Here is a 20,814-nt window from a genome sequence, read left to right on the forward strand (position 1 = left end):
CCTCAATTTGTCCAGTTGAAATAACCTAAACTATGTCTCTGCAGCTTTATAAACTGGTCAAAACAGATAAATTGCTTTCTTTGAGTTTATTAAATGCCAAAAGAACCAATAACAAAGGAAGATGTTGTTCTGCATGGGAACATCTGCATGACCTTGCCCTTGTACACCCGGCCAATGTCCCTGTCATCCAAAGGAGAATGGCATAACCTGCACAGCAAACTCAGAAGAGTGCAGTGCTACATCCACATGGAGCAAACCTGATCTGAGACTTCAAAATGCATTGCTCGGACTTTGGGGCAATATTCAGTTGCAAAGAAGTGAAAATTTTATTTTTGTTCTTGAAAACAACTCTTGTACCTACGAAGGAGGTGACTAACCTTGCTAGCCACCTGCAGATGGCACCACTCGAGATGCAGAGTCACCTTTTGGACTGGTTGTGATGTGCGGGCTGGTTGTGATTGATCCATTACAATTACTGTGTCGTCAAAAACAAGGGTAATTGTAGGGGCTTGGTAATTGCAGGACTGAGCCCACAGTCCTACAAATAAATGGGGTGGAGACAGAGAGTAAGCAAATGAAACAAACAGAGCTAAACACTTCTTCTGAAGTAATTTTTCTGTTCCACCCAGATGATTCCTCCTATTGCATCCTGGCAAACACAACATCCTTTTTGGGTACAAGGTGCATCCTGCCCACTCCCACACCTGCTTCTCCCTGTCCTCCAGCTTTCCTCACAGAACACACTGGGAAATGCCCTTTTACAGGAATTACAGTTTCTTCAGTGCAAAGATAATAGGTTCAGAAGAACCCAGAAAGGAAATGAGGATTCTCCCTCCTTCCCCCAGCAGGTCCTGAAGCAAAAGGGGAGACTTCCCCTTCAGAGAAGTTCAGCAAGATGCACTGATGACATCAACAGGTAAAGCAGGCCAACAGAACCCAAATCACTCCTGCTACAATTGAAGTACAGAGAAACTGTGCTCTGGACACTATCATTATTTAACTAAGGAGATTTGATTATCCAATAGTTAAACAGCCCCAGGGCCAGCAGACAGCATCCTTGCCCATGCAGCTGTCCCTTTTCTCCTCTTGCCCCTGTGCCATGTGCAGAACACCTGGAGGGGGCTGGGCCCCCACTGATCTGCAGGACGGAGGTGGAGATTGCACAGCTGAGGCAGCTGCCTCCTCTTGAGGGCTGGGGAGGCCAGGGAGGTGTGGGACACTCGGCCCACTTGGCTTCCCTGGGGTGAAATAAGGAGACTGCTGGGCTACCCTGCATGGCACCGGTGCCAGGTGGTGGCAGACCAAGGAGCTGTAATGAGCTCTCTGTGGTTTCCCTTTTCCACTAAATCTCCCCTCCTTTCTCCATGGCATCCCAGAAGTGAAAGTCATCAAACACACAAGCCACCATCACAATTGGAAAAACACTGGTATGTAACTTCAGTAAATATAACTCGGTTGTACCAATAAAATTGAAAACAGAGAAATGACATTAAAAGAATGTACATTATTTTAAATTGCAGTTTTTATATGTTCACTTTTATGGCCTCACTCTTTAAAATAAATCCAAGACCTGATTTACTTTAATAAAAGTTTAATTTCACATCTTGGTTTCAGTTCTGTACTCTTAATTTATTCTACGGCCAGCCCTCTGACAGGAAAAGAGCTAGAGCAGCTGGGGAGTTTTACAGACAGGTTATACTCGAGTCACTGTAACACAGTGGTTAAAAGAAAACTCAATTGCAGCTTCCTCTGTAGAGGAATGTTTTTGTCTTTCATTTTTTCATATGTATTGTTTTGAAGTAGTAGCAAATGGAAATGGAGCCATTTTTCACACCTGAAACTCTTAAACAAATGCATCAACATTTCACAGTCACATTTCAAAGTCAACAGCAGTGGCAGACGACAGGCCAGACCCAGAGCTCATAACACACAAGTGACCCCCACCAGCACCAGGGAAGCCTCTTGCTTTCAGAAGCCTCAGCATACCGAGCAAAATTTGAATTATCCTTCTTTTAACTGAAAATTGACAAGTGATTTCAGAGCACAAAAGCAAGTATCAATTACCCACCTTGCTCCACAGTTGCTGACCTCAAGCTCATTCAACACCACATATTAACAAAGCTGAGTTGGATACATACGGGCTGGCTGCTTGCAAGCAAGGGCACAACATGACTTGCTGAATGATATCAGAAGTAACTAACACAACTGCACACAAGTGAAATTTCCTCTTTAAGCCATTGGAGACTCACAGGTCACTCTCACATTTAAATGCTGCCTCAATGAAACACAAGCAAAGCCGAGAGATGCCCGGGGCCGCACCTGTGGGAGGCCGGACTGCACACAGCCACGCTCAGGGCTGCCCGCTCTGCCAGCCTGGAACAAGGAGCCCCCGCGGTCCCTTTCCGAGGCGCTGCCTCATGCAGCTTCATCTTGGCCCGGGGAGGGGAGCCCTCGCTGCTCTGCCATCGCCTCCGAGCCTCCTGGACCGCGGGGCATCCTCAAGGCACCCTGTCCAGCCACGAGCGGCCGCGCCACCAACCTCCATCCCCGGCCCGCACCTGCCATCGGCCTCAAGCCCACGTGTTACTGCCAATACGCGGCCATGGAGGCAAAACCATCACCAGCATCCTCATAAGCGTGTTCTCTTACCTGTGGAAGGAGTGCCGGCCGGGCCCTGCTCGCTGAGATCGGCAGCGCTGCTCTGGCGAGCCGCGGCTCCGGGCCGGGGCCGCCCCTCACACGGCCCGAGTGGGGCCCGAACCGCCACCAGCCCCGGGCCGGCACCAGCGCACAGCTGAGACCTGTTACTGTCATTAGGGATAGGCATGCATCGGTGGGAAAGGGCCAAACCGCCTTTCAAACCGCAGCGATTTCTGACCTCCTCCTCCTCCTCCTCTGTTTAACCAGCCCTGGCGGAGGAAGGAGCTGAGTGTGCCCCGCTGGCTGCCAGGCCGGGCACGGGTGGTGAGCGTGCCATGGCCCAGGCGGGTGAGACTGGCTCGGGCAGGGCTGGAAATCACCTAAGGACAAAGCTGCCTCTCTCAGGATAGAGTACACACAGCCAGAGCAAGAGAAGTGTATTTGGAATAAAATGGCAGGAGTTTGCAGATGCAAAAAACGAAAACAGCCCTTGTGAGACAACTAAATTTTCTGTGTGTCAGACACCCGCACAGCCCAGCCTGGCAGGAGATCAGCAAACCTCTGCTGTCTCGGCACACGACTCCCCACCTTCCTGGGAAGTCGGCACACACAAACATCCTGTTTCTGAAGAGTTTATGTGCAAGCCATGAGCAAATCCCATCCTTCAGACCCACAGTAGAGGCACAACATCACACTTACGATGTGAGATGCCAAGATTCAACAGGAACATGCAGCTCTGCACACAGCAAGAAAGAGACGCAAACACAACTGCATCTGAACACTAGCCCCTGTGTTCCTAAACCTGCTCAGCTCCTTCTCAAGGAATCTGCATTTAACTCCAGTGATGGGTACTTGTGCTCTGGCTGCTGATGGTCTTTAACTCGTCACTAATGTGGCATTCACCAGGTTCCCTACCCAACTACTCACAGATGGTTTTAACTTTGCTCTGACTGGTCTGCAGCTGTAGCATACCAGCACATGGTTTTAAACAAAAGAAAACTAAAACGATCCTATTGCTCTTCTTTCTTCATTTGTTTTTGGAAGGGAAAATCAGCTTATGTTTTCTGCAAGAGCAACAAGGATAATTTTGGTTTTAGTAGTGTAAATCATGCAGTGACAGAGGTGAGGAGGAAGGACCCAAAGCACTGAAGCATGGCTGAGCAGGGAGCCCACAAAGACTCAGCTGTAAACACCTACTAGAGCCCTGATATGCATGGGAGTCTTCCATGAACTACTGAAAAGAACAGGAAATAAAATTATGTTTTATTTGTGTGTGCAGAGCAGCACACAGGTCTACAAATGAAGAGATAGTGATTCCCTCTCATCAGCCTTAAAAAAAGTACTAAATTGTAACCAAGGCAGCAGATTTGCTACCATCTGAAATTTATCATTTCTCTATAGCAAACAGGTCCCTTCTGCCTGGCTCTTGCTGCCAGATGTTCATTTCACTGTAATTTAGCCATACCCACAAGACACTGGCTTGCACTGCCCTTGCTCTGTTTTCCTCATTAGCAATTCTCTTTGCTTCCAGGTCGTGATTTCATTAGCAGTAAGTCATGCAACAGCCAGGTGAAGTTGTACAAAGAAGTTTTTATGAAGCGTGCTGGGGGGCTGTGCTGCCTTGCTGAAGCTTTGCAGAGGACAGCCAGCCTCTGTGTTCCAGGGTGTGATGCTAAACCTCTGCACTGCACAGGAGTAAGGACCTCCTTGAGAGCCTTTCTCCACTGCCCCTTGGGCAGCTGTCACTCATCTCCTCCGTGTGGAACAGGAAACCCAGCACCATCAGCCACAAGCTGGGTAACAAGGACTACTCCATCCTTGTAAAGCTCCAGCAACATCCTCCAACATCTTTTCTCTTTGGTTTTGTCTCTCCCGAGTCCCTTTTCACAGCTTCTTTTTGTTCTCTGCAGACTGTTTTTAATGCTTTAAAGGGATCTCACCTCTTTAGGAGAAGGCTACCAGTCACAGTCCCTAACTTTGAGATACCTCTGCATGAATTAACTGAGCTCCAATGAGCACAATTTCAAGGAGGCCATTGGCTTCTATTCTTCATCTTCCTGTACTAGAATGTGCTGACCTGTAAAACTGAGCACAATGGAGAATTTAGGCATAACACACCTGAACAGAGAATTTAGGCATAACAAGCCTGAACAGAGAAAGACAAAATCTTCATTTTTTAATGAAAATCTTAAATTAAAAAAAAAAGCTTGACTGAAAGAACAGTGTTTCCCTGTACTTCTAGAAGCAACAGTACTAAGAAGGTAAATTTGCCTTGTGGCTTACGCACTTACCAAAGTATTGCATTCAGCTCACCCACATCTTGCTTTCTAACATTAGCCAGATTTACTTTCCTTAATAGCCAGCTTTTATGGCCTCATCTCTAGATGTATTTACCCAGCTGCTATGTATTTGCTAGGTGAGCATGTGTGTCACTTCATGTTTCAGAAGGGTTTTTAAGCCGTGCCTCTGGGCAGTCAGGATTTCCTGCTCTGCGGCGGCAGGAACACAGCGAGACAGGAAACAGTGCTGCTGCCACGGGCTGTGAGCGAGGGAGGTCAGCCTGGGTTTGCACCTTCTCATTACCACCACAGCCTCAGCACTGAGTCCAGTCAAGAACTGAACTTACTAAGTTGCCCTTTTATGCTGAACTGAAAGCATAAAGTGCTTTCTACTTAATCTGAGTACATAACATCAGTGATATTCCCTGCCTTTGAAATTCTTTGGGTGTCGTGTGGGTGAGCCAGCACTGACTGATGCAGTGGCAGTGCCGGGTGATGCCACACGCTCAGTGTCACTCATGGGAACAGAGCCAAGCCCTTCCAGCAGCCTGAAGTGGGAGCAGTTGTATCATGACCCCGTCTGGACACCATCCATTTTATATTTTGCTGTACAGAAGCTTTGTGGGAAGTCAGCCACGCTCAGACAAGCCAGATGATATTGAACAGCAGAGCTGGGACAATCATTTTACATTCTTCATAATTTAAAAATAGAGTTTTTAAGTATAATTTTAAACAAAAACATTTTTTCATTTATTTCCTAATTTGATCTGAAGTTTTAGAAGCATCAGCTTAAACTTTACATGATTAGAATCACATAATTGAATTTAGTCCATCATCTTTTAGCACACACACAAATCCACTGCTGTGGTCAACACTTCTGTTTTATCCTTTAGAAGGCTGCTATGATACTTTGCAGTACTACAACAAATACATTATTTAGAAGCTGCTATGGTCCCCATTTTGGGGGGAGAAAATACTACTACATTACGACTACCATGAAGTTGGGAACAGGCAGAGTGCTACTCAGATATCAATGTTATACTGGAAATTATGAACAGTCAATTGAAATTTAGATTTATTCTGAATCAAAATGAAAGATTCATAAAGTTTCCCTTTAAAAAAATCAATGTTTTGTTTTTCCAAAGTGCAAAGACAAATTCATAAATGAAACATTTCACAGCATTTCAGTAAAGGTACATATTATTGCAATTTGTATTGTTAAATAGTGCAAATAACAGTACAATTTAAAATATTGTAGCCCCATTTTTGAAATGGAATCCTTAATTTCAAACTAACAGCACTAGTAATTTTCAGAGACAGCACAGCAAACATCTTTGAACAGTATTTTTGACCACCTCTGCCCTTTGAGCAAAGCAGACCTTAAAGCTGACACTGAAAAAAGCAGCCATCTGCCAATTCTGGTCTCCATAGAGAGACTGAGGAAAGACATCAATTTATGTTAAAGGTAATGTGGAATTCAAAGTCAGTGTTGGGACTATAAAACCATAAACAGTGAGCCTGTAGTATTTACACAGCTGTGAGTTTGGATCCAACTTCTTATAAAATTTATGTATTTCAAACAAAGAGAACACTGATAGGGTCTGGCTGTCATCCTGAGACAAGTATATCATCATCTAAAATCTCCTTCAGATTGAGACTCACTGGATCCAAGTAAAAATACTGCATTTTAATGCTGTTAATAAAGAAAAACACAAATGCTTGATGACAAGGCAGTTTCCTTCCTGTGAGCAAGCATACACAAAAAATTGGATCATATTGAGCAATTGTCATAGTTCAACATGGTGAACCATGTCCTTAGTTCTTCTGTCCCCTGCACACTTTGACTTTTGCAGGTTTTGTGCAATGTGTTAAGACTGAATAACGCTGCTAACACAAGACAACCCAACATTTCTTAAAAGCAATGTGTGATTTCAGCAAGTTTGGTTTAAAAGGCACAAAGTCTTTATAGCAATGATGCAGGAAACTGAGAAATATTGCTTCTGCCCACATGTGATGCATTGCTGCATGCAGAACTTTAACATATTCAGGACCTGTAACAAGGAGGTTACATGAGAGATGGGCACAGCAGCAGGAAATGATTTACCTATTGCAACAGCTCAATACAACAGGGCTTTGAAATATGGGGAAGCTATATTCTTCTGTATTATATTGAAAGAGCTTTCAAATAGCAGCTGAACATGGTCCCCATCCTGCCCTCACCAAAGAGGTGAAATTCTGAACCAAATAGCCTGGTGCTGTTTTGCCCTTCCTTCCCTGAAATTCTGTCTTTCCCGTTACACAAAAACACAGCTCCTATTAGCATAGATTTATAAATTCAGTCTCTTCTCTCCCAGCACATGCCAAAGCTTTCCTAATAGTTTTCCTTAGGTAAGAGTTCATCACCAAATTAAAATGAAGTAATATGACAAGTTAGTAGAATATATTTGTTTAGTTTCATCACAAAAAACACATACTGGTTTAGGCTGATTTTCTTTTTATTAATAATATAAGGTTCTGTAATCTCTTAACATTACAACTGAAGCTTTACAGTTAATCTCACACTAAAATGACAAACACTGTTTGGCTTTATTTTCAGAAAATTAAATTACAACCTTGATAAACATACATTTCCAAGACAAGAAGCAATTTGTGTTTTCTGGAGTTCAGTGCTAATGTATCCCTGCCTTTGAAATTGGTTTCAGTTAATTAACATTGCTACGGAAGAACTATTTGGTCTGGCCTCTGTCCACAGCTGTAAGGCAAAGATGACATCTCTAACTTAACCACTGTAATGTAAGTCAAATCAAGACATGTTTTTCTTTGACTGTAAGATTTAGATCCTGGATCAGCTTTTAACAGATTTGCTTCTTTTCCCTCCAAACTTTTATAAAGGTCTCTCTAATGTAAACATATTTTACAGGCAAGCCACAGTCACTCTCTGTACCTTTCCTCCTTCAAAGGGAACAGAAACTGTGTAATTGGAAGTCATTACAAGCTTAATTAAAACTGCTTGTAACTTATGTATGGCCAGAATACTCAAGCAAATGCAGTTGTGTTATGCACCAGCACTTCTAATCTGCATGGATCAAACTCCATCTCTGAACAGGCTGCAGCTACAAGAAGTGAAGTCTGTAGAAAGAAAGTAGAGCATACAGAAGGAAGAGTGGTGGAAGACTACAGTATTAGAGACAGTAAGATTTCCTTTAAATGGTGAATGATCTCTATCTAGGTCTTCTGAACTTGCATTACATTTTTTTCTATTTTCATTAGCAATGTGAAATTAAAGACAGTAATACATATGTTTCAACTGCAGTTTCAACTAAGCTCTGACCAGTTTATAAGATATTTAGGAAGACAGCAATACTCATTACATTTGGTGTTAATTTCTTCCTCAGTGATATCCAGTGACAGTGATTTGGGACCCTTGTAGCCTGTTATTTCACCTTCCCATAGGACAATTGACATACAGTAAAAATCTTTACTGCATTTTAAATCACTTCAGAAGTCAGTGGCTACGTAAAGGTTAGAGAGTGTAAGGAGTTTTTTACCTGTGTACTTACAATACAAAAAAGGATGAGGAAACCATAGTCAGAAAATTTAAAAATGGGAAGGATGTTGCAGAGCTGTGTTGTACTGTAGACAAAATCTTAAGAGATCAGTATTACTAAGCTATAACTACTTGTTCTACTCTGTGCTGTCATTCTGCAAAAAAGCTTCACATGCTTTCCTTCAAAATTAATTCTTCATAGTTACACAAACTTTCATTGAGGCACATAAACACCCTTCATATTCACCAGCTCCTAGAGAAGTCTCCACTGGGGAGTGGCACAAGTCAGGAGCAGAGGCCAGGAGCCGTGGCCAGGGAGTGCCCACGGGCAGAGCAGCGGAGGTGAGGCAGTCCCTGCACGGCCATGCACAGAGCCACTCCCCCAGACACCTCTGTGCACATAAGGAACACTTAACCACAGTGCAAAGGCTCAGTTTCCCACAACAGACTACCCCTACTGTTTTGGCTACTGCTGAAATACCAACTCCGGGGACAAGGAAAAATAATAGATTTTTATACTGAAATGTTGTGAAATAAAGACCATTCAAAATAATTCCAGCTGCATTAACAATATCACATGAACATTCTGTCTTCTGACCAGCAGATCATAAGAAGTTTTCTTTAGTTACCTTGACAGCATGCAGTTTAAAGTTATGGTCTGAGTGTCCATGTTTTTCAATCATTTGAACTGTAGCATTGAAATTAATCTTAGAACAAGTTCAGTTGTCTGATGTGCAGTATCTTTTCAGGCATTTTATATCCTTTTTGGTATATTTCCAAAACTGGAAGTTAATTAGAGAGTATTCTAAAATAGTTTAAAAACAGAAATGCAGTTTATAATTTTCTCCTCATTAAGGGCACTACCAATACAAAAGGTGTCCAAACTGACACTACAGAGCTGTGAAGCAGTTGACTAGAGACAGTGTCCTCAAAGGATAGTCTGTATTTTTTCTATCTTATGCATATACATTAATTATCAAAAAGTTGGATAATTTGCTTTAAGAAAGAACCCACCTTAAAAATGGATCATGAGTATTGACAAATTTTTTTTTATTTTACTGATTACGATTCAAGTTTCAATGTAAAAATGCTTACTCTCACATGATACTGATCAAGAAAATATTTCATTTTCATAAAGTTCAATGGACAATTAAAATAGTGGCTACTTGTGAAGTAAATAAATGATTCATAAAGGCCATAGGAAACTGTACAAAACTTAAATGGGAAATCTCACTTCCAGGATGACAGTAGGTTGTCCATTTAAGTGTTTTATTAAACTGTTGTGACTGTTTCAAAAGACAGTGCTGGGCAGTTTCATCTGAGTAACTGAAAAAGATATTTTGCATCTGTGCAAAACAAACAACGGGAACAAAACCCATACACACTAGGACTGAAGTACAGATGAACACAAAATTTTGTTACAAACCTGTTTTCAACATACAGTGAGAAATGTCCATTGTACAAAACTTAGTGACTGACCTACAATTAATTTAAGATTATCCCAGCAATGCAAATACAACTCAGAACAGCTCAATTGTGTAAGATTTTCCAGTAGTATTACAGTGAGAGACTACTGAATTTTTAGTAGTTTGACTTACACTGTCTCTTTTGATGAAAGCCTATATTTATACTCTAAGTATTTGCTGGTTACAAGTCTGTTACATACTTAATGCAGTACAGGGAGGTACTCCTTGGTGTTCTCTCATCTGTCTCAGCAGCTTTCCTTTAGCAAGAGGCTGGGCTGTGCAGCTGCATCTGTAGAAAACACTGTTGTCAGTCTTTGTCCTCCTGGTGGGGGATGCTTTAAGTAAGAAACATCTGGCAGTATCCAGCACTGAAAATACTGTCAGCTGTGCTGCCTAGCCCAACTTGGAAACCCAAATTTGCATTTCCTGGTTAGTACTTTGTGCCCAGTAGGTTGGAACATTGTTAAGTAAAAGTCCATAAACATTAACAGTGATGTTTATACTTTATTGGGGGAAGGGGGAAGGGAGTAGCAAAAATCAATGTAAGTTACTAGTTTTGAAAGTTTAGTCTATGTTATATTTGATTACTGGGATATCAATACAATGAAAGTGGAGGAATTTCAACAGTAATTTTTAATTTTTAGTACATCATTTGTGCAGGGCTTTATAAAAGATTTTTGTTTCCAAAGATGTTATTGGGGTCCACATATTCTTTAACAGATCTCAGCATTCCCAAGCCAACATCAGAGATGCTCTCCTTCATCCAGCGCTTCCGCAATTTGCCTACTGGAAAAACAAAAACAAAGTGTTTCAATATATGGCAGGATTCTAGGAGCCAATCAATCTTGTGACCATGAATGAATAAACACTGTGTGATAAATGCTTTTATTCAAAAATGAGAAATGTTTTGCTTTATTTGATTTATTGAGCCCACCAGACTATCAAGCTCATTAAGCTCAGCATACTCCCAGAGGAAGACTGTGTTCCACACTGTCTACTTTCTTTAGAAACTATGAAATTTAGATGAAGCTTAGGCTGAAATCACATGTTCTAATAAGACAAGGAATCAGTAGTAAGTTTTAAAAAGCCACAAACTAATTTTAAGTTGTAAACTGTAGAGGAGATTACTAAAAAGCAGAACCCCACATTTTTTGATTACTTAAAGTGAAAACATAACTCTATAATCAAGCTTAAACCAGCACTGGTTTAAACAGCAATAAAAATCTTTATATGAAGAAGGCTTAATATTGAATTTAAAAACTTCTATGCTGGCTGGTAATTGCTCAATGGCATTACACAAGAGCTTTGTTTCCCATGTAAAAATGGCTATTCACAACACACACCAAATACAAACAAAGCTGAAACAATCTTTTAAGAACTCATTTCAATAAATTCTCACAATAGTCCTGTTAAATGGCCAAATGTTCACATTCTAATTAACCAAATCATCAACTCTGATTAACAGATCATTCAAAACTGAGGACATTTTTTTCATTAAACACACTTTAGCATTAAACTTTCCATCCTGAAACACAATCCATTTGTTAGTATGAAAAGACATAGTAAAGGTTTGAGAGACGGAAGCTTTAAGAGTATCTGAATCTGAATTCAAGCTATCTTTTGTGCCCTGTTTCAGGGTAACCATCAAACTGTCATCAGAATAATAAATTACAGGGACACCTCTGGAGAACAGAGTATATTTGTTTATACCTTAAGGAATATGAGCCAGTCACAATGCCAACAGAAAAAGCAAATAATGTGAGACAGAATGAAATCTGCAGTTTGCTAGGAAATGACTATTAGCAGCATTTGTGTCAAGATCAAAGATCACAACTGAAGGACAAAAAGAATTTGTCATGTGGTACGAGCCCAGGCTGTATTTTGCAGCCCCAGCTCAAGGAAGAATCTCCATCTGTGAATATACTGTCACTACAATGTGACTGTCTGAGTACACTGACGTGGCCAAATTCCATCTGTTAAAACTTCAATACTGCTACAAAACACCTGAACTGCGGATGTGGCTTGACCATCCCCTCAAGTCACTCACACTGGCTCTTACACAAGCAGCTGAAGAACAGTCATTACTATTCTCAACTGTTATCTGTAATATAGTTTCAGTGAATGTGTTCTGTGGTTATGGATGTAATTGTCCTGAAAAGACTGCAAACAACTGCTCCAACAAGATGGAGCACATTAGAATCACAGCAGGATGCCCAACAGCTAGCATGCCTGCCTCTTTTACACCTCCAGTAATAATGCAATTCCACAAGGAACTGAACTACTGTCTGAGCAGCACCAAACAGTCGTTGCATATTTAATGAAGTCGCTCACCAAGTGCTGGAAAACAGAAGGTGCTTGGAGTGCATCATTAGTTCTGTCAAAGTGATAATTTACACATCTATCTTGTCAAATTTTCTATGGTTTATACTTTTGCAATAATAAATCTAACATACATCTGATTAGTGAACTGGAAACAAAAAAAGCTGTACTACAGTCACCAGCAGTCCTTCACAAACATGTTCAACAAAAAGATTTTAACCCCTTGGTAACAGCAATGTTGATTCCCTGCTCCTACTGTTTATGTCAATAAAACATACATGGAATTTTCAACTACTCAAGTTTTCACATTAGAGTTAAAAAGCCTTAAATAACTCTCTCATAATTCTAAAGACAAAATGGAAAACAGACCAAGTGAAGGAAAGGTTCTGTGAAAATAAGAGCAGCACTTAGAAAGGTCATTTATATACAGTTTCACTTCAGGTTAGTGCATTTTCTGGTGCTTCTCCACAGCACAACCCAAATGGCTTCAAGGATGAGAAAAGGAAAAGAGGAACAAAATGCCATAATAGTTAAAGATGTTAGTGTGAACATAAAAATAATTCTAAGTGACAAAGTTGCCTACCTCCACTCTAAGCCTAGCTAAAGAACAGCTTTGTGCTCAAGGAAGCCTTAACTTCCCACCAACAAGATCTCAGTTAGGCCTGATCTTATCACAGACTACAGAAAACCAACTTCTCATTTCCAGCCTAGAGGAAGTAGATTTTACAGTTTTAGCCCTACATGATGGCATTTATCTAGAACTGACAGGAGACCATGCACAAAACCAGAACAGATACAAGCATCTACCACTTAGAGTAGGTAATTTCACAATTAAAAAATGAGATCAAAGTCACCTGATTCTATATGCTACATAACAACATTATTAACAATGTGTTTGTAGTAGCTTAGCACAGCAAGTTACTACTTGTCCACTCAGCCATACACACCACCACATGCACAATCCTTGTGCCCCAACTGGAAACACACACAGCCCTTCCTTCTTGTATCTTCTCCCTCTGAAGACACTTAATCTTGCATCTGTAAAGAGGATGGAGCCAGGCTCTGCTTGGTGGTGCCAAGCAGAAGTCCAAGAGGCAACAGGCAGAAGAAATCCCATCTAAGCATAAGGAATAATTTATTTACTGTTCAGGTACCAAGCACTGGAACAGATTGCCCAGAGAGGGAGTGGAGGTATTCAAGAACCTTCTGGATGCCACCCTGTGCAATGGTGCTCTAGGATGGCCCTGTCTGAGCAGGGAAATTGGATGAAATGACCCATTGTGGCCCCTTGCAACCTTACCCATTCTGTGATTCAGTGATCTTATGTATCCAAGATGAGGTACAAGACAATCAGTCTTCAAGTTCTACAGGTGGCAAGTGGCCTGTTCCTGAGCTGTGCTGAACAGCCTTAAAACATTCACTGCTAGGAAGCCAGAAACCTCCATTCTGAACCCCAGCCTATTACACTGAGCACAAGCCCCACAGCATGGCAGGGAGCCTACTTCTCACAAGATACTTCAGATCAGAAAGCCAAGGAGCTTGTTCAGTAGCAACTCCAAAGACAGTCCAACACCAACTTAATTTTAGGTTTTTATCTATCATTCTAGTCCACATATGAAAGAGAATTATGTGAACTGGCTAAGTAACTTTTCCCCAGCTCTGATACATGCTGCTCCATGTTGGTATCATTGGAAAAGTTCATCTTTCCATTGTCCTTTTTCACTTGCACATCTCTGAAAATGCATCTGGACGGCTACAAATGGAGTGAGCAAACAGCAGGCAGCAATTGGTTTTCTCCCTTTTGGAATATGAAGTACCAGGGAACACATGAATAGTTCTGTAAGAAAAGTTTTCATGTAGCTGATTGATTTCAGGAATTACTCTACAGCCATGCAGAACAGATTTATAGCACTGTGTGATCCCAGTGGAAATAGGTTCTGATGGCACTGCACATGGCTCTGGACTTCCTCTGCTCCAGCCCTTTCAGTTCCTGCATAACAACAGCTTTGCAACAGGAGCAGCAGTGACAGCTCCTAAGAAGGATGAGGCTCATGCAGCTGTTGCTCTTCCTGAAGCTAGCTGTCCCTCCAGAAAGCAGCTCTCTGCCCTTTCAGTCTGCTTAACATGCTATTACTCTTCCAGGGAGAACTCTGCAATACTGAGAAGGGTCAGTGCATTAATGTAAAACATAGTAGCACTGGAGGATATTGGACTAGTGTACACCAAGTCTACTGCATAATTAACACCTCACCACCATAACACTTTGCCTATTTTCACTTGGTATCTTAACAGCTGAAATAATACTTTCAAGTTTGGTGGTGATGAATCAGGAGGTCCTTTCCTTTTTTCTTTTTCTTTTGAAAAGGCACTGAAGATGACTATTCTACTAAGACTTCCAACAGACCAAGGAGGAAAATACAACTGTGTTATTGTATTATTTCACATGAGGTTACTCCATGTCTAACAAATGTATCAGTTTCAACTCATTCTAATGAGTAGAACAAGCTCTAATATGCTTAATCTAGGGGAAGAATTTTTTTCCTGTGTAGAAAAGAATGTGTTCAACTCCCCCTCATAAAAGAACTTTGTAATTTCAGATTCTGTAGTTTGTCTGAGTTAATTAGTGCAGTGTATAAGCCATAGCCTCCTAATGCCAAAGAACTGCAATGTCAAATATGTAACTGAATGCAAACAAGGTGTAAGGTTTGTTTTTCCCTTTGTTTTGTTTTAGGGGTTTTGCTTTTGTTTTTATTGTTGTGGGATTTTTTTCTTATTTTTTGTTTTCCTACATAAACTGCCATTGGTACTATAGCTAAACCTAAGCAGCACAGGCTACCTGATTAACCTTTACTCTAATCAGCTGTCTAGGAAGTAGAAGAAAATTAGTTCTATTATGTTAAGTGGCTAAATGGGGCTATTTTCCTCAACCCCACAATCTGATAATTGTTTCCTTAAGCAACCAATTGTAGTTAAAACAGTGCCTCAAAGGGAAGCAATGTATCATTACATTTTACACTGCTTAGTTTTACATGGGTCCTTAGCTTGGTAATATGAAAGGGATCAGGTACAAATCCAACCTTCTCCCTTTCTGATTGTGTACCCCAAAGGGGCTATGGCTGTATTTATACACCAGTCATACTTACTGGTGCCTCCTCAGCACATTATTTCAAGTGTACAAAAAAAGCCATGTTTGATAAAAGAACTCAAGTGTGACACATCATATGGGTGTTTTAAGGGCTTGCCAAAAATGATTAGAATAATTATTTATTTGAACTTAAACTTGTATCTACAAGAAATTGTCATTCCTAATGCTGCTTTTTAAATGCTATGTTTCTAAACACTATCTATGGCTCTCTAGCAACCTTACATGACTCTCAAATCTAAATCTAAATCCCAGTGCCCAGAAAGAAGGATCAAAGCTGTGCTTGGAGATGTGCAAGGTCCCTTTCTGAGTGTAGGACACAGTCAAGACAGGGTGACTACTACAGTGGGGGGTGGGGAAAGGAAGATTTATCCACAGTGAAGTCCTTCTGAAGCCACTCTTGAGGAAGTTAAAAGTACCATTTCAGTTCTCAGTGTGCACCTACCTGCAGCTGGTACCTCCCCAGATGTAAAGTAATTTATACATTTACACAACTCAAACTGTCATATATGACCATTTCTTCACTCAAGGAGTATATGAACATTGACTTAAGCAGGCTTTGTATTTCCTATAGCCTCAAGTCCCAGACTACATCTGTTTTCTTTGATACACAAACCCAGAGTTAAAATAGCTCCATTTATCACAGTGTGATTGTAGGCAGACAAATCAGCCTGTCTGTTTCCAGATAGTGAAAACAACTGTTATTAATCACAATTACAAGACAAACACCAAAGGAAATTGCACCAGTATTTTCTTTTACCCTACACAATAGACCACTCAGTGCTAAGAGTTACAAGGCTTGAAGGTCAGTAAATAAAACTGACAAAATTAGGCTAATTTTCAGCACCACATCTACTAAGCACTGGAAAAAAATTAATCTTGAATATTAAACACAATGAACTGCCACACAAAACCACTCAAAGTGGAAAATATATATCAGTATCAGAGGCAGTCATGCATACAACAGGAGCATACAAAGTCAAACAGAAATCCAGTTTTCATAGCTGTGGAGTCACAAAGTTCAAGCATGCAAGGGTTTGAAAATGCTCTATAATTTTTTTTCTTGTTTAACACCTGTGGTAAGCAAGGTTTTACATGGTAAGGGCAATTACATCCAAATGTGTGCCAAGCTCCAGCTGTAGTGAGTTGGATGAAATGCTAGTCACAGTAAAACAGTGGCACAGCAGGGAGGGCATGAGAGTACATCAAGGGGGTAATCCCACATCCAGTGTGTGAGAACTGACAGGTCCACTACACCACCACGTTCAAGATTTAATCAGGGGGCCATAAGAGCATATCATACAGAAACCTCTTCACTCATGTTATTACCTACATATCCTTCAATATCCTCATACTGCTAAAGCAGAGTCCATTTCAGATTCCATCACAAAACAAGATGCCTGAAAACAGCCCTTGTTAAAAGTTTAAGTTCTCTTCAAGATTAGGAAGTAAGTGACAGCTTTTAAAGCACAGCTTCTGCCCTTTAATTTTTTGCCTCACACAGAGTGTTTAGAATTACAAATTTTTTCTCTAGCTTTAAACCACTACTTTGCTCTTGTATCTGTGACCAGGCAATGCCCCAAGAGAGTAGAGAGAAGAAATATATGAAAATAATCACTTTCAAGAAGGTAGCTGCACTGACATCACAACAAGTCTTCCTGACATCCAAGGTTATAACATTATATAGAATTCATGCAATCAAATTGGACTACCCATGTATGTGGGAAAAGCATATATAAAGCATCAGGTATAGGAAGTATTGCTTATACATGACATTGGTTCTTAAAGCATAAAATATCTTGTGGAGATGGTAGTAACACAGGGCAAGCAATCCCCAAACTCCAAGAGAGGAAACTAGGGAACTAGAACTTATCAGATAGCAGGCCAGTAAAGCCAACACTTACATAACATCAATTGTGCAACAAATGGTAGATTGCAACATAGTCCAGTTCAAAGTCACTGGCTCTTTTATTCAGACACTTGGCCTAAGTGCTCTGGAATTTGGGCAAATAGTATTCACAAAGCCACAAGGGACACAAAACTGTTAAAACTTTGAAAATCACATTTGAAGTTTTAGTAACTGAATATATATCTACACAAGGATCAGTAAAAGTTGTTTAAGACAACCTGATCAAACTGGAAAAAGAGTGAGAAGTTTCTAGACAAAATGCCAGGAGATCTCCTTCCCCCCTCAGCCCTCCCCCAGTAATTTCAGTTAATGCCATTAAATATTTTTCAGAATTCTACTACAAACTATTTTATGTACTCATGAGTATTTAGCAGTATCAAAGAGATTAACATTAGACTGAGAACATTACCTCCATGGTGATGTGAAAGACTTCCTCCATTGGCAAGTATTTCTTCTCTAGCAGCCCTCTAAATTTGAAAGAGATGGTATTCATTCAACAGCAATTGCACAAGACTTTTGGATTTCATGAAATGCTTGCTATTGCACTCATACACACAGGTGTATGAAAAGTTTCTGAAGTAATCAGGGTACATTATATAGGTAAACATTATAGCTCAAGCCTGCAGATAAAGGCAAGTAAGAGTCTTCTAAATAAACATCAAAGCCATAACATTTCAAATGGCATCTCTTGTAACAAATGTACTACTCAAGAACCGAGTATTCTGGATCACTTTCCCATTGCCAAAACTTAAATATCCAGTGGCTGGGATGCACATTTGGAAGACGATTATATCTCAAAAAACAGGCTTGTCAGAGCAAGTGAAGAGCCTTATTCAGATCAGAGCTCAACCCAGATTTCCAAGATCCTGGTTGAAGCAGTGAGGTACTTTACAACAGACAATCCTTTCATGGGTGTAGTTTGTGGCAGAAAACAGAATTTAGCTTTTTATGTTAAGAATGTTCAATTTGTAGAATCTTCTTTGCCATTAATTTCTGAATAATTAGAGAGCTTAGAAGGTGTAAACAACGAAAGCTTTTCTAAGCCCAAGCACTAAATGTTTGTTTTTCTAAAGAGTGTACTCTTTTAAGAATAACATATATAACTGCAGCTGTGCAGTTAAGAGATTTATTTTTCAGTCTGCCATAGAGTACATACACTTGGTCAGCAAACTCACTTTATTAGATTAAATTTAGTTACTCCAATGGAAAATGCGCATTCAGGTCATCACACAAACTAATTCCAATAAAAGAAATATCTAGATATAGGAAAGTTTCATTAAATAAATACTCAAGTATTACATTCTTCAGTGCCCTATATGCAACAGCATGGAAGCCTCTGAACTTGTAGATAAAACTTTGCATCCACTTGCTAAATTCAAGAGAAATTTCTGAAGAATAAGCATGAGAAGAATGACATCCCAGTTATCAATACTATTTCTCTACAGTCCTATTGGGAATTTTCTGGTGCTGAAGTTCGAGCTAGGAACCAGAAGGTAGGACAGAAAGCAGTTGGGCCATAGTCCTTCTAAGAATTGCATCTTGAAGGTAACAAGGACATTTGTCTCACCTAACTAGGTATGGTCAGTTGGCTAATGCTGAAGCAGCTTACAACTGGTCTAACAGACTGGACTTAGAGCAATGCTTATCTCAGCCTAACAGAAAAGGCATGAGACAGAGAAGAATGAGAATTCCTTATTCTCTACATGCAGCACTGTTCATAAGGTATGATCTTGACAGTTTTACCATGCATTTTAGAGACTGAGTATTAAGCAGAAGAAGTAGTTTTGTAAGTAATAGAACTAAGGAAGACTAGTTTTCCATGGATTTGAGGTTTAAAGTTTTTTTTGAGGTTTGAAGCTTCTGCCATCCAAGAAATTCCAGGTCAAGCTCTTCTATACTTCAGTCAGAACTATTCATGTACTGATATCTAAAACTGTCACCTGGTAGCCTTTTCTCTACTTGATGAACTATTAACATGTACCTCTTATTACTGATAATGAACAGAGCTTTAGAAACTCTTGAGATCTTTCCTGCAAAATTCAGTAAGCTTGGCCAATAGGTTCAGAACAAAATACAGGTCCATCAGCTTTCCCCCCTGTAACTATTGTTTCTTTATACATTACCTCAATTTGCTCATAGACATGAATAGGATCACTAATTCCTCTGTAGTTAAAGGCAAAGTAGAAGTAGACACATGCACCTGCATCGTAAGTCTGTGTCACCCTGTTGAAGAGAACTGCATTACAAACAAAGCTTTATGATATTAAGCCAACCACTATTTGACAGCATAAAATTCCTAAGATTACTTCCTATCTTATTCAAATGGACAGCCTCTTTTCAATTTCTTCATCCTTTTTGCTCCTAATCCAGGAGCTCAATGCTATGACTTTGAAAGTTGAAGCTCTTAAGTCATTACAATTGACTCTTGTCCATATAAGCAAGAGTTTAAAACCTAAGCAAGTGCTTAGGCTTGAACTCCCAACTCTTCCATGTAATCCACTTGCAGGTTCAAGAGGAAGGTCAAGGCTACTGGTATTTGTAATATCATCACCAGATCTCTTACTGAACAAAGATTCAAGAAAAATTATTTCTATTATTGCATGACTTACCTACAGGTGGAAAGAGGAGCAAACTGAACACCCTTTTCTTTGCATTCTCGTACTATCCTTTCCTTTACATTTCTACAAAGGTCCAAAACCCTGTAACAGGAAGCACATTAATATATAAAATTTCAGTATTTGATTTTGTATAGCTTCTAAAAAAAAAAAAACTTCACAAACTTTTTAAAAAGCATAGTCTAATACAACATGAGTACCTTCTAAAATCACTGCTAACTAGCTTAGCCTTTGTTTAAGAATAGTCCTCATCAAGACTCCACTGCTTTTTCTGCACTTCTGAATAGCAAGTTTACTCTGAAACAGAGAACCTAAAAGCATTTTTTTATAAGGAAGAGGTGTCAACAGTGTTTAAAAAAATAAGGAGGTCACCTACTTCTGTATGTCTTTATTTTTTCAGCAAAACAGCCTCAAAGTTTTGGCAAAGTAGTTAACAAATACAGAAGAAATCCTGAGAACTCAAAGGTCTGGCAAACTGTACTACCACCATACCTTTGTGTTGCTGCAAGGCCAAACTTGCAGATCCTTCAGCTGGGCACTACTCTGCCAACCTGAAATGCTGTAATTCTAATATGGCAATGAGCTATTAGACCTTGCTGGAAGCCATACTTGTTCTGCCTTTTTAACTGCCTCTAGGACAGACCCAGGTGCAAACAAATTGCTAGAGCAACCAAGAGAAATCACTGTTTTTCAAATTACCATTTCTTCAGTTACATGTTCTCCCACAAAGGTCTGCAGAGCTATAATTCAGATTTTGGTGTTTTACACAGATTTAGAACTACATTAAAGATTCACAGAACACAAGAGGATTTAAGCATTTAGTGAATAAGAAAGTCAGCTAAATATTTTTTCAAGTATCTGCTACCTGTCAAGAACAAGTTAATCGGTTTATAGAAA

The 20,814-nt window shown here is 40.1% G+C and overlaps 1 protein-coding gene across 2 annotated transcripts in view; it reads right to left on the reverse strand.

The window, feature by feature from the left end:
• Window positions 1-9,718: 9,718 nt before the first annotated feature.
• AGPS (alkylglycerone phosphate synthase) overlaps window positions 9,719-20,814 on the reverse strand; it is a 47,791-nt gene continuing 36,695 nt past the window's right edge. Inside the window, exons 17-20 of one of the 2 annotated variants that reach the window (XM_059475531.1) lie at window positions 19,912-20,001; window positions 19,426-19,525; window positions 17,712-17,769; window positions 9,719-10,715 (exon numbers count right to left, since the gene is read on the reverse strand). In XM_059475531.1, the coding sequence (XP_059331514.1) occupies window positions 10,597-10,715; window positions 17,712-17,769; window positions 19,426-19,525; window positions 19,912-20,001 (367 nt within the window). In that variant the 3' untranslated portion in view covers window positions 9,719-10,596. Of the gene's footprint in view, window positions 10,719-17,711; window positions 17,770-19,425; window positions 19,526-19,911; window positions 20,002-20,814 lie in introns of both variants that reach the window. The other variant, XM_059475530.1, reaches the window with a different exon arrangement.

The sequence above is a fragment of the Ammospiza nelsoni genome, chromosome 7 (assembly GCF_027579445.1).
Source record: "Ammospiza nelsoni isolate bAmmNel1 chromosome 7, bAmmNel1.pri, whole genome shotgun sequence".
NCBI classification, from domain to species: Eukaryota; Metazoa; Chordata; class Aves; order Passeriformes; family Passerellidae; genus Ammospiza; species Ammospiza nelsoni.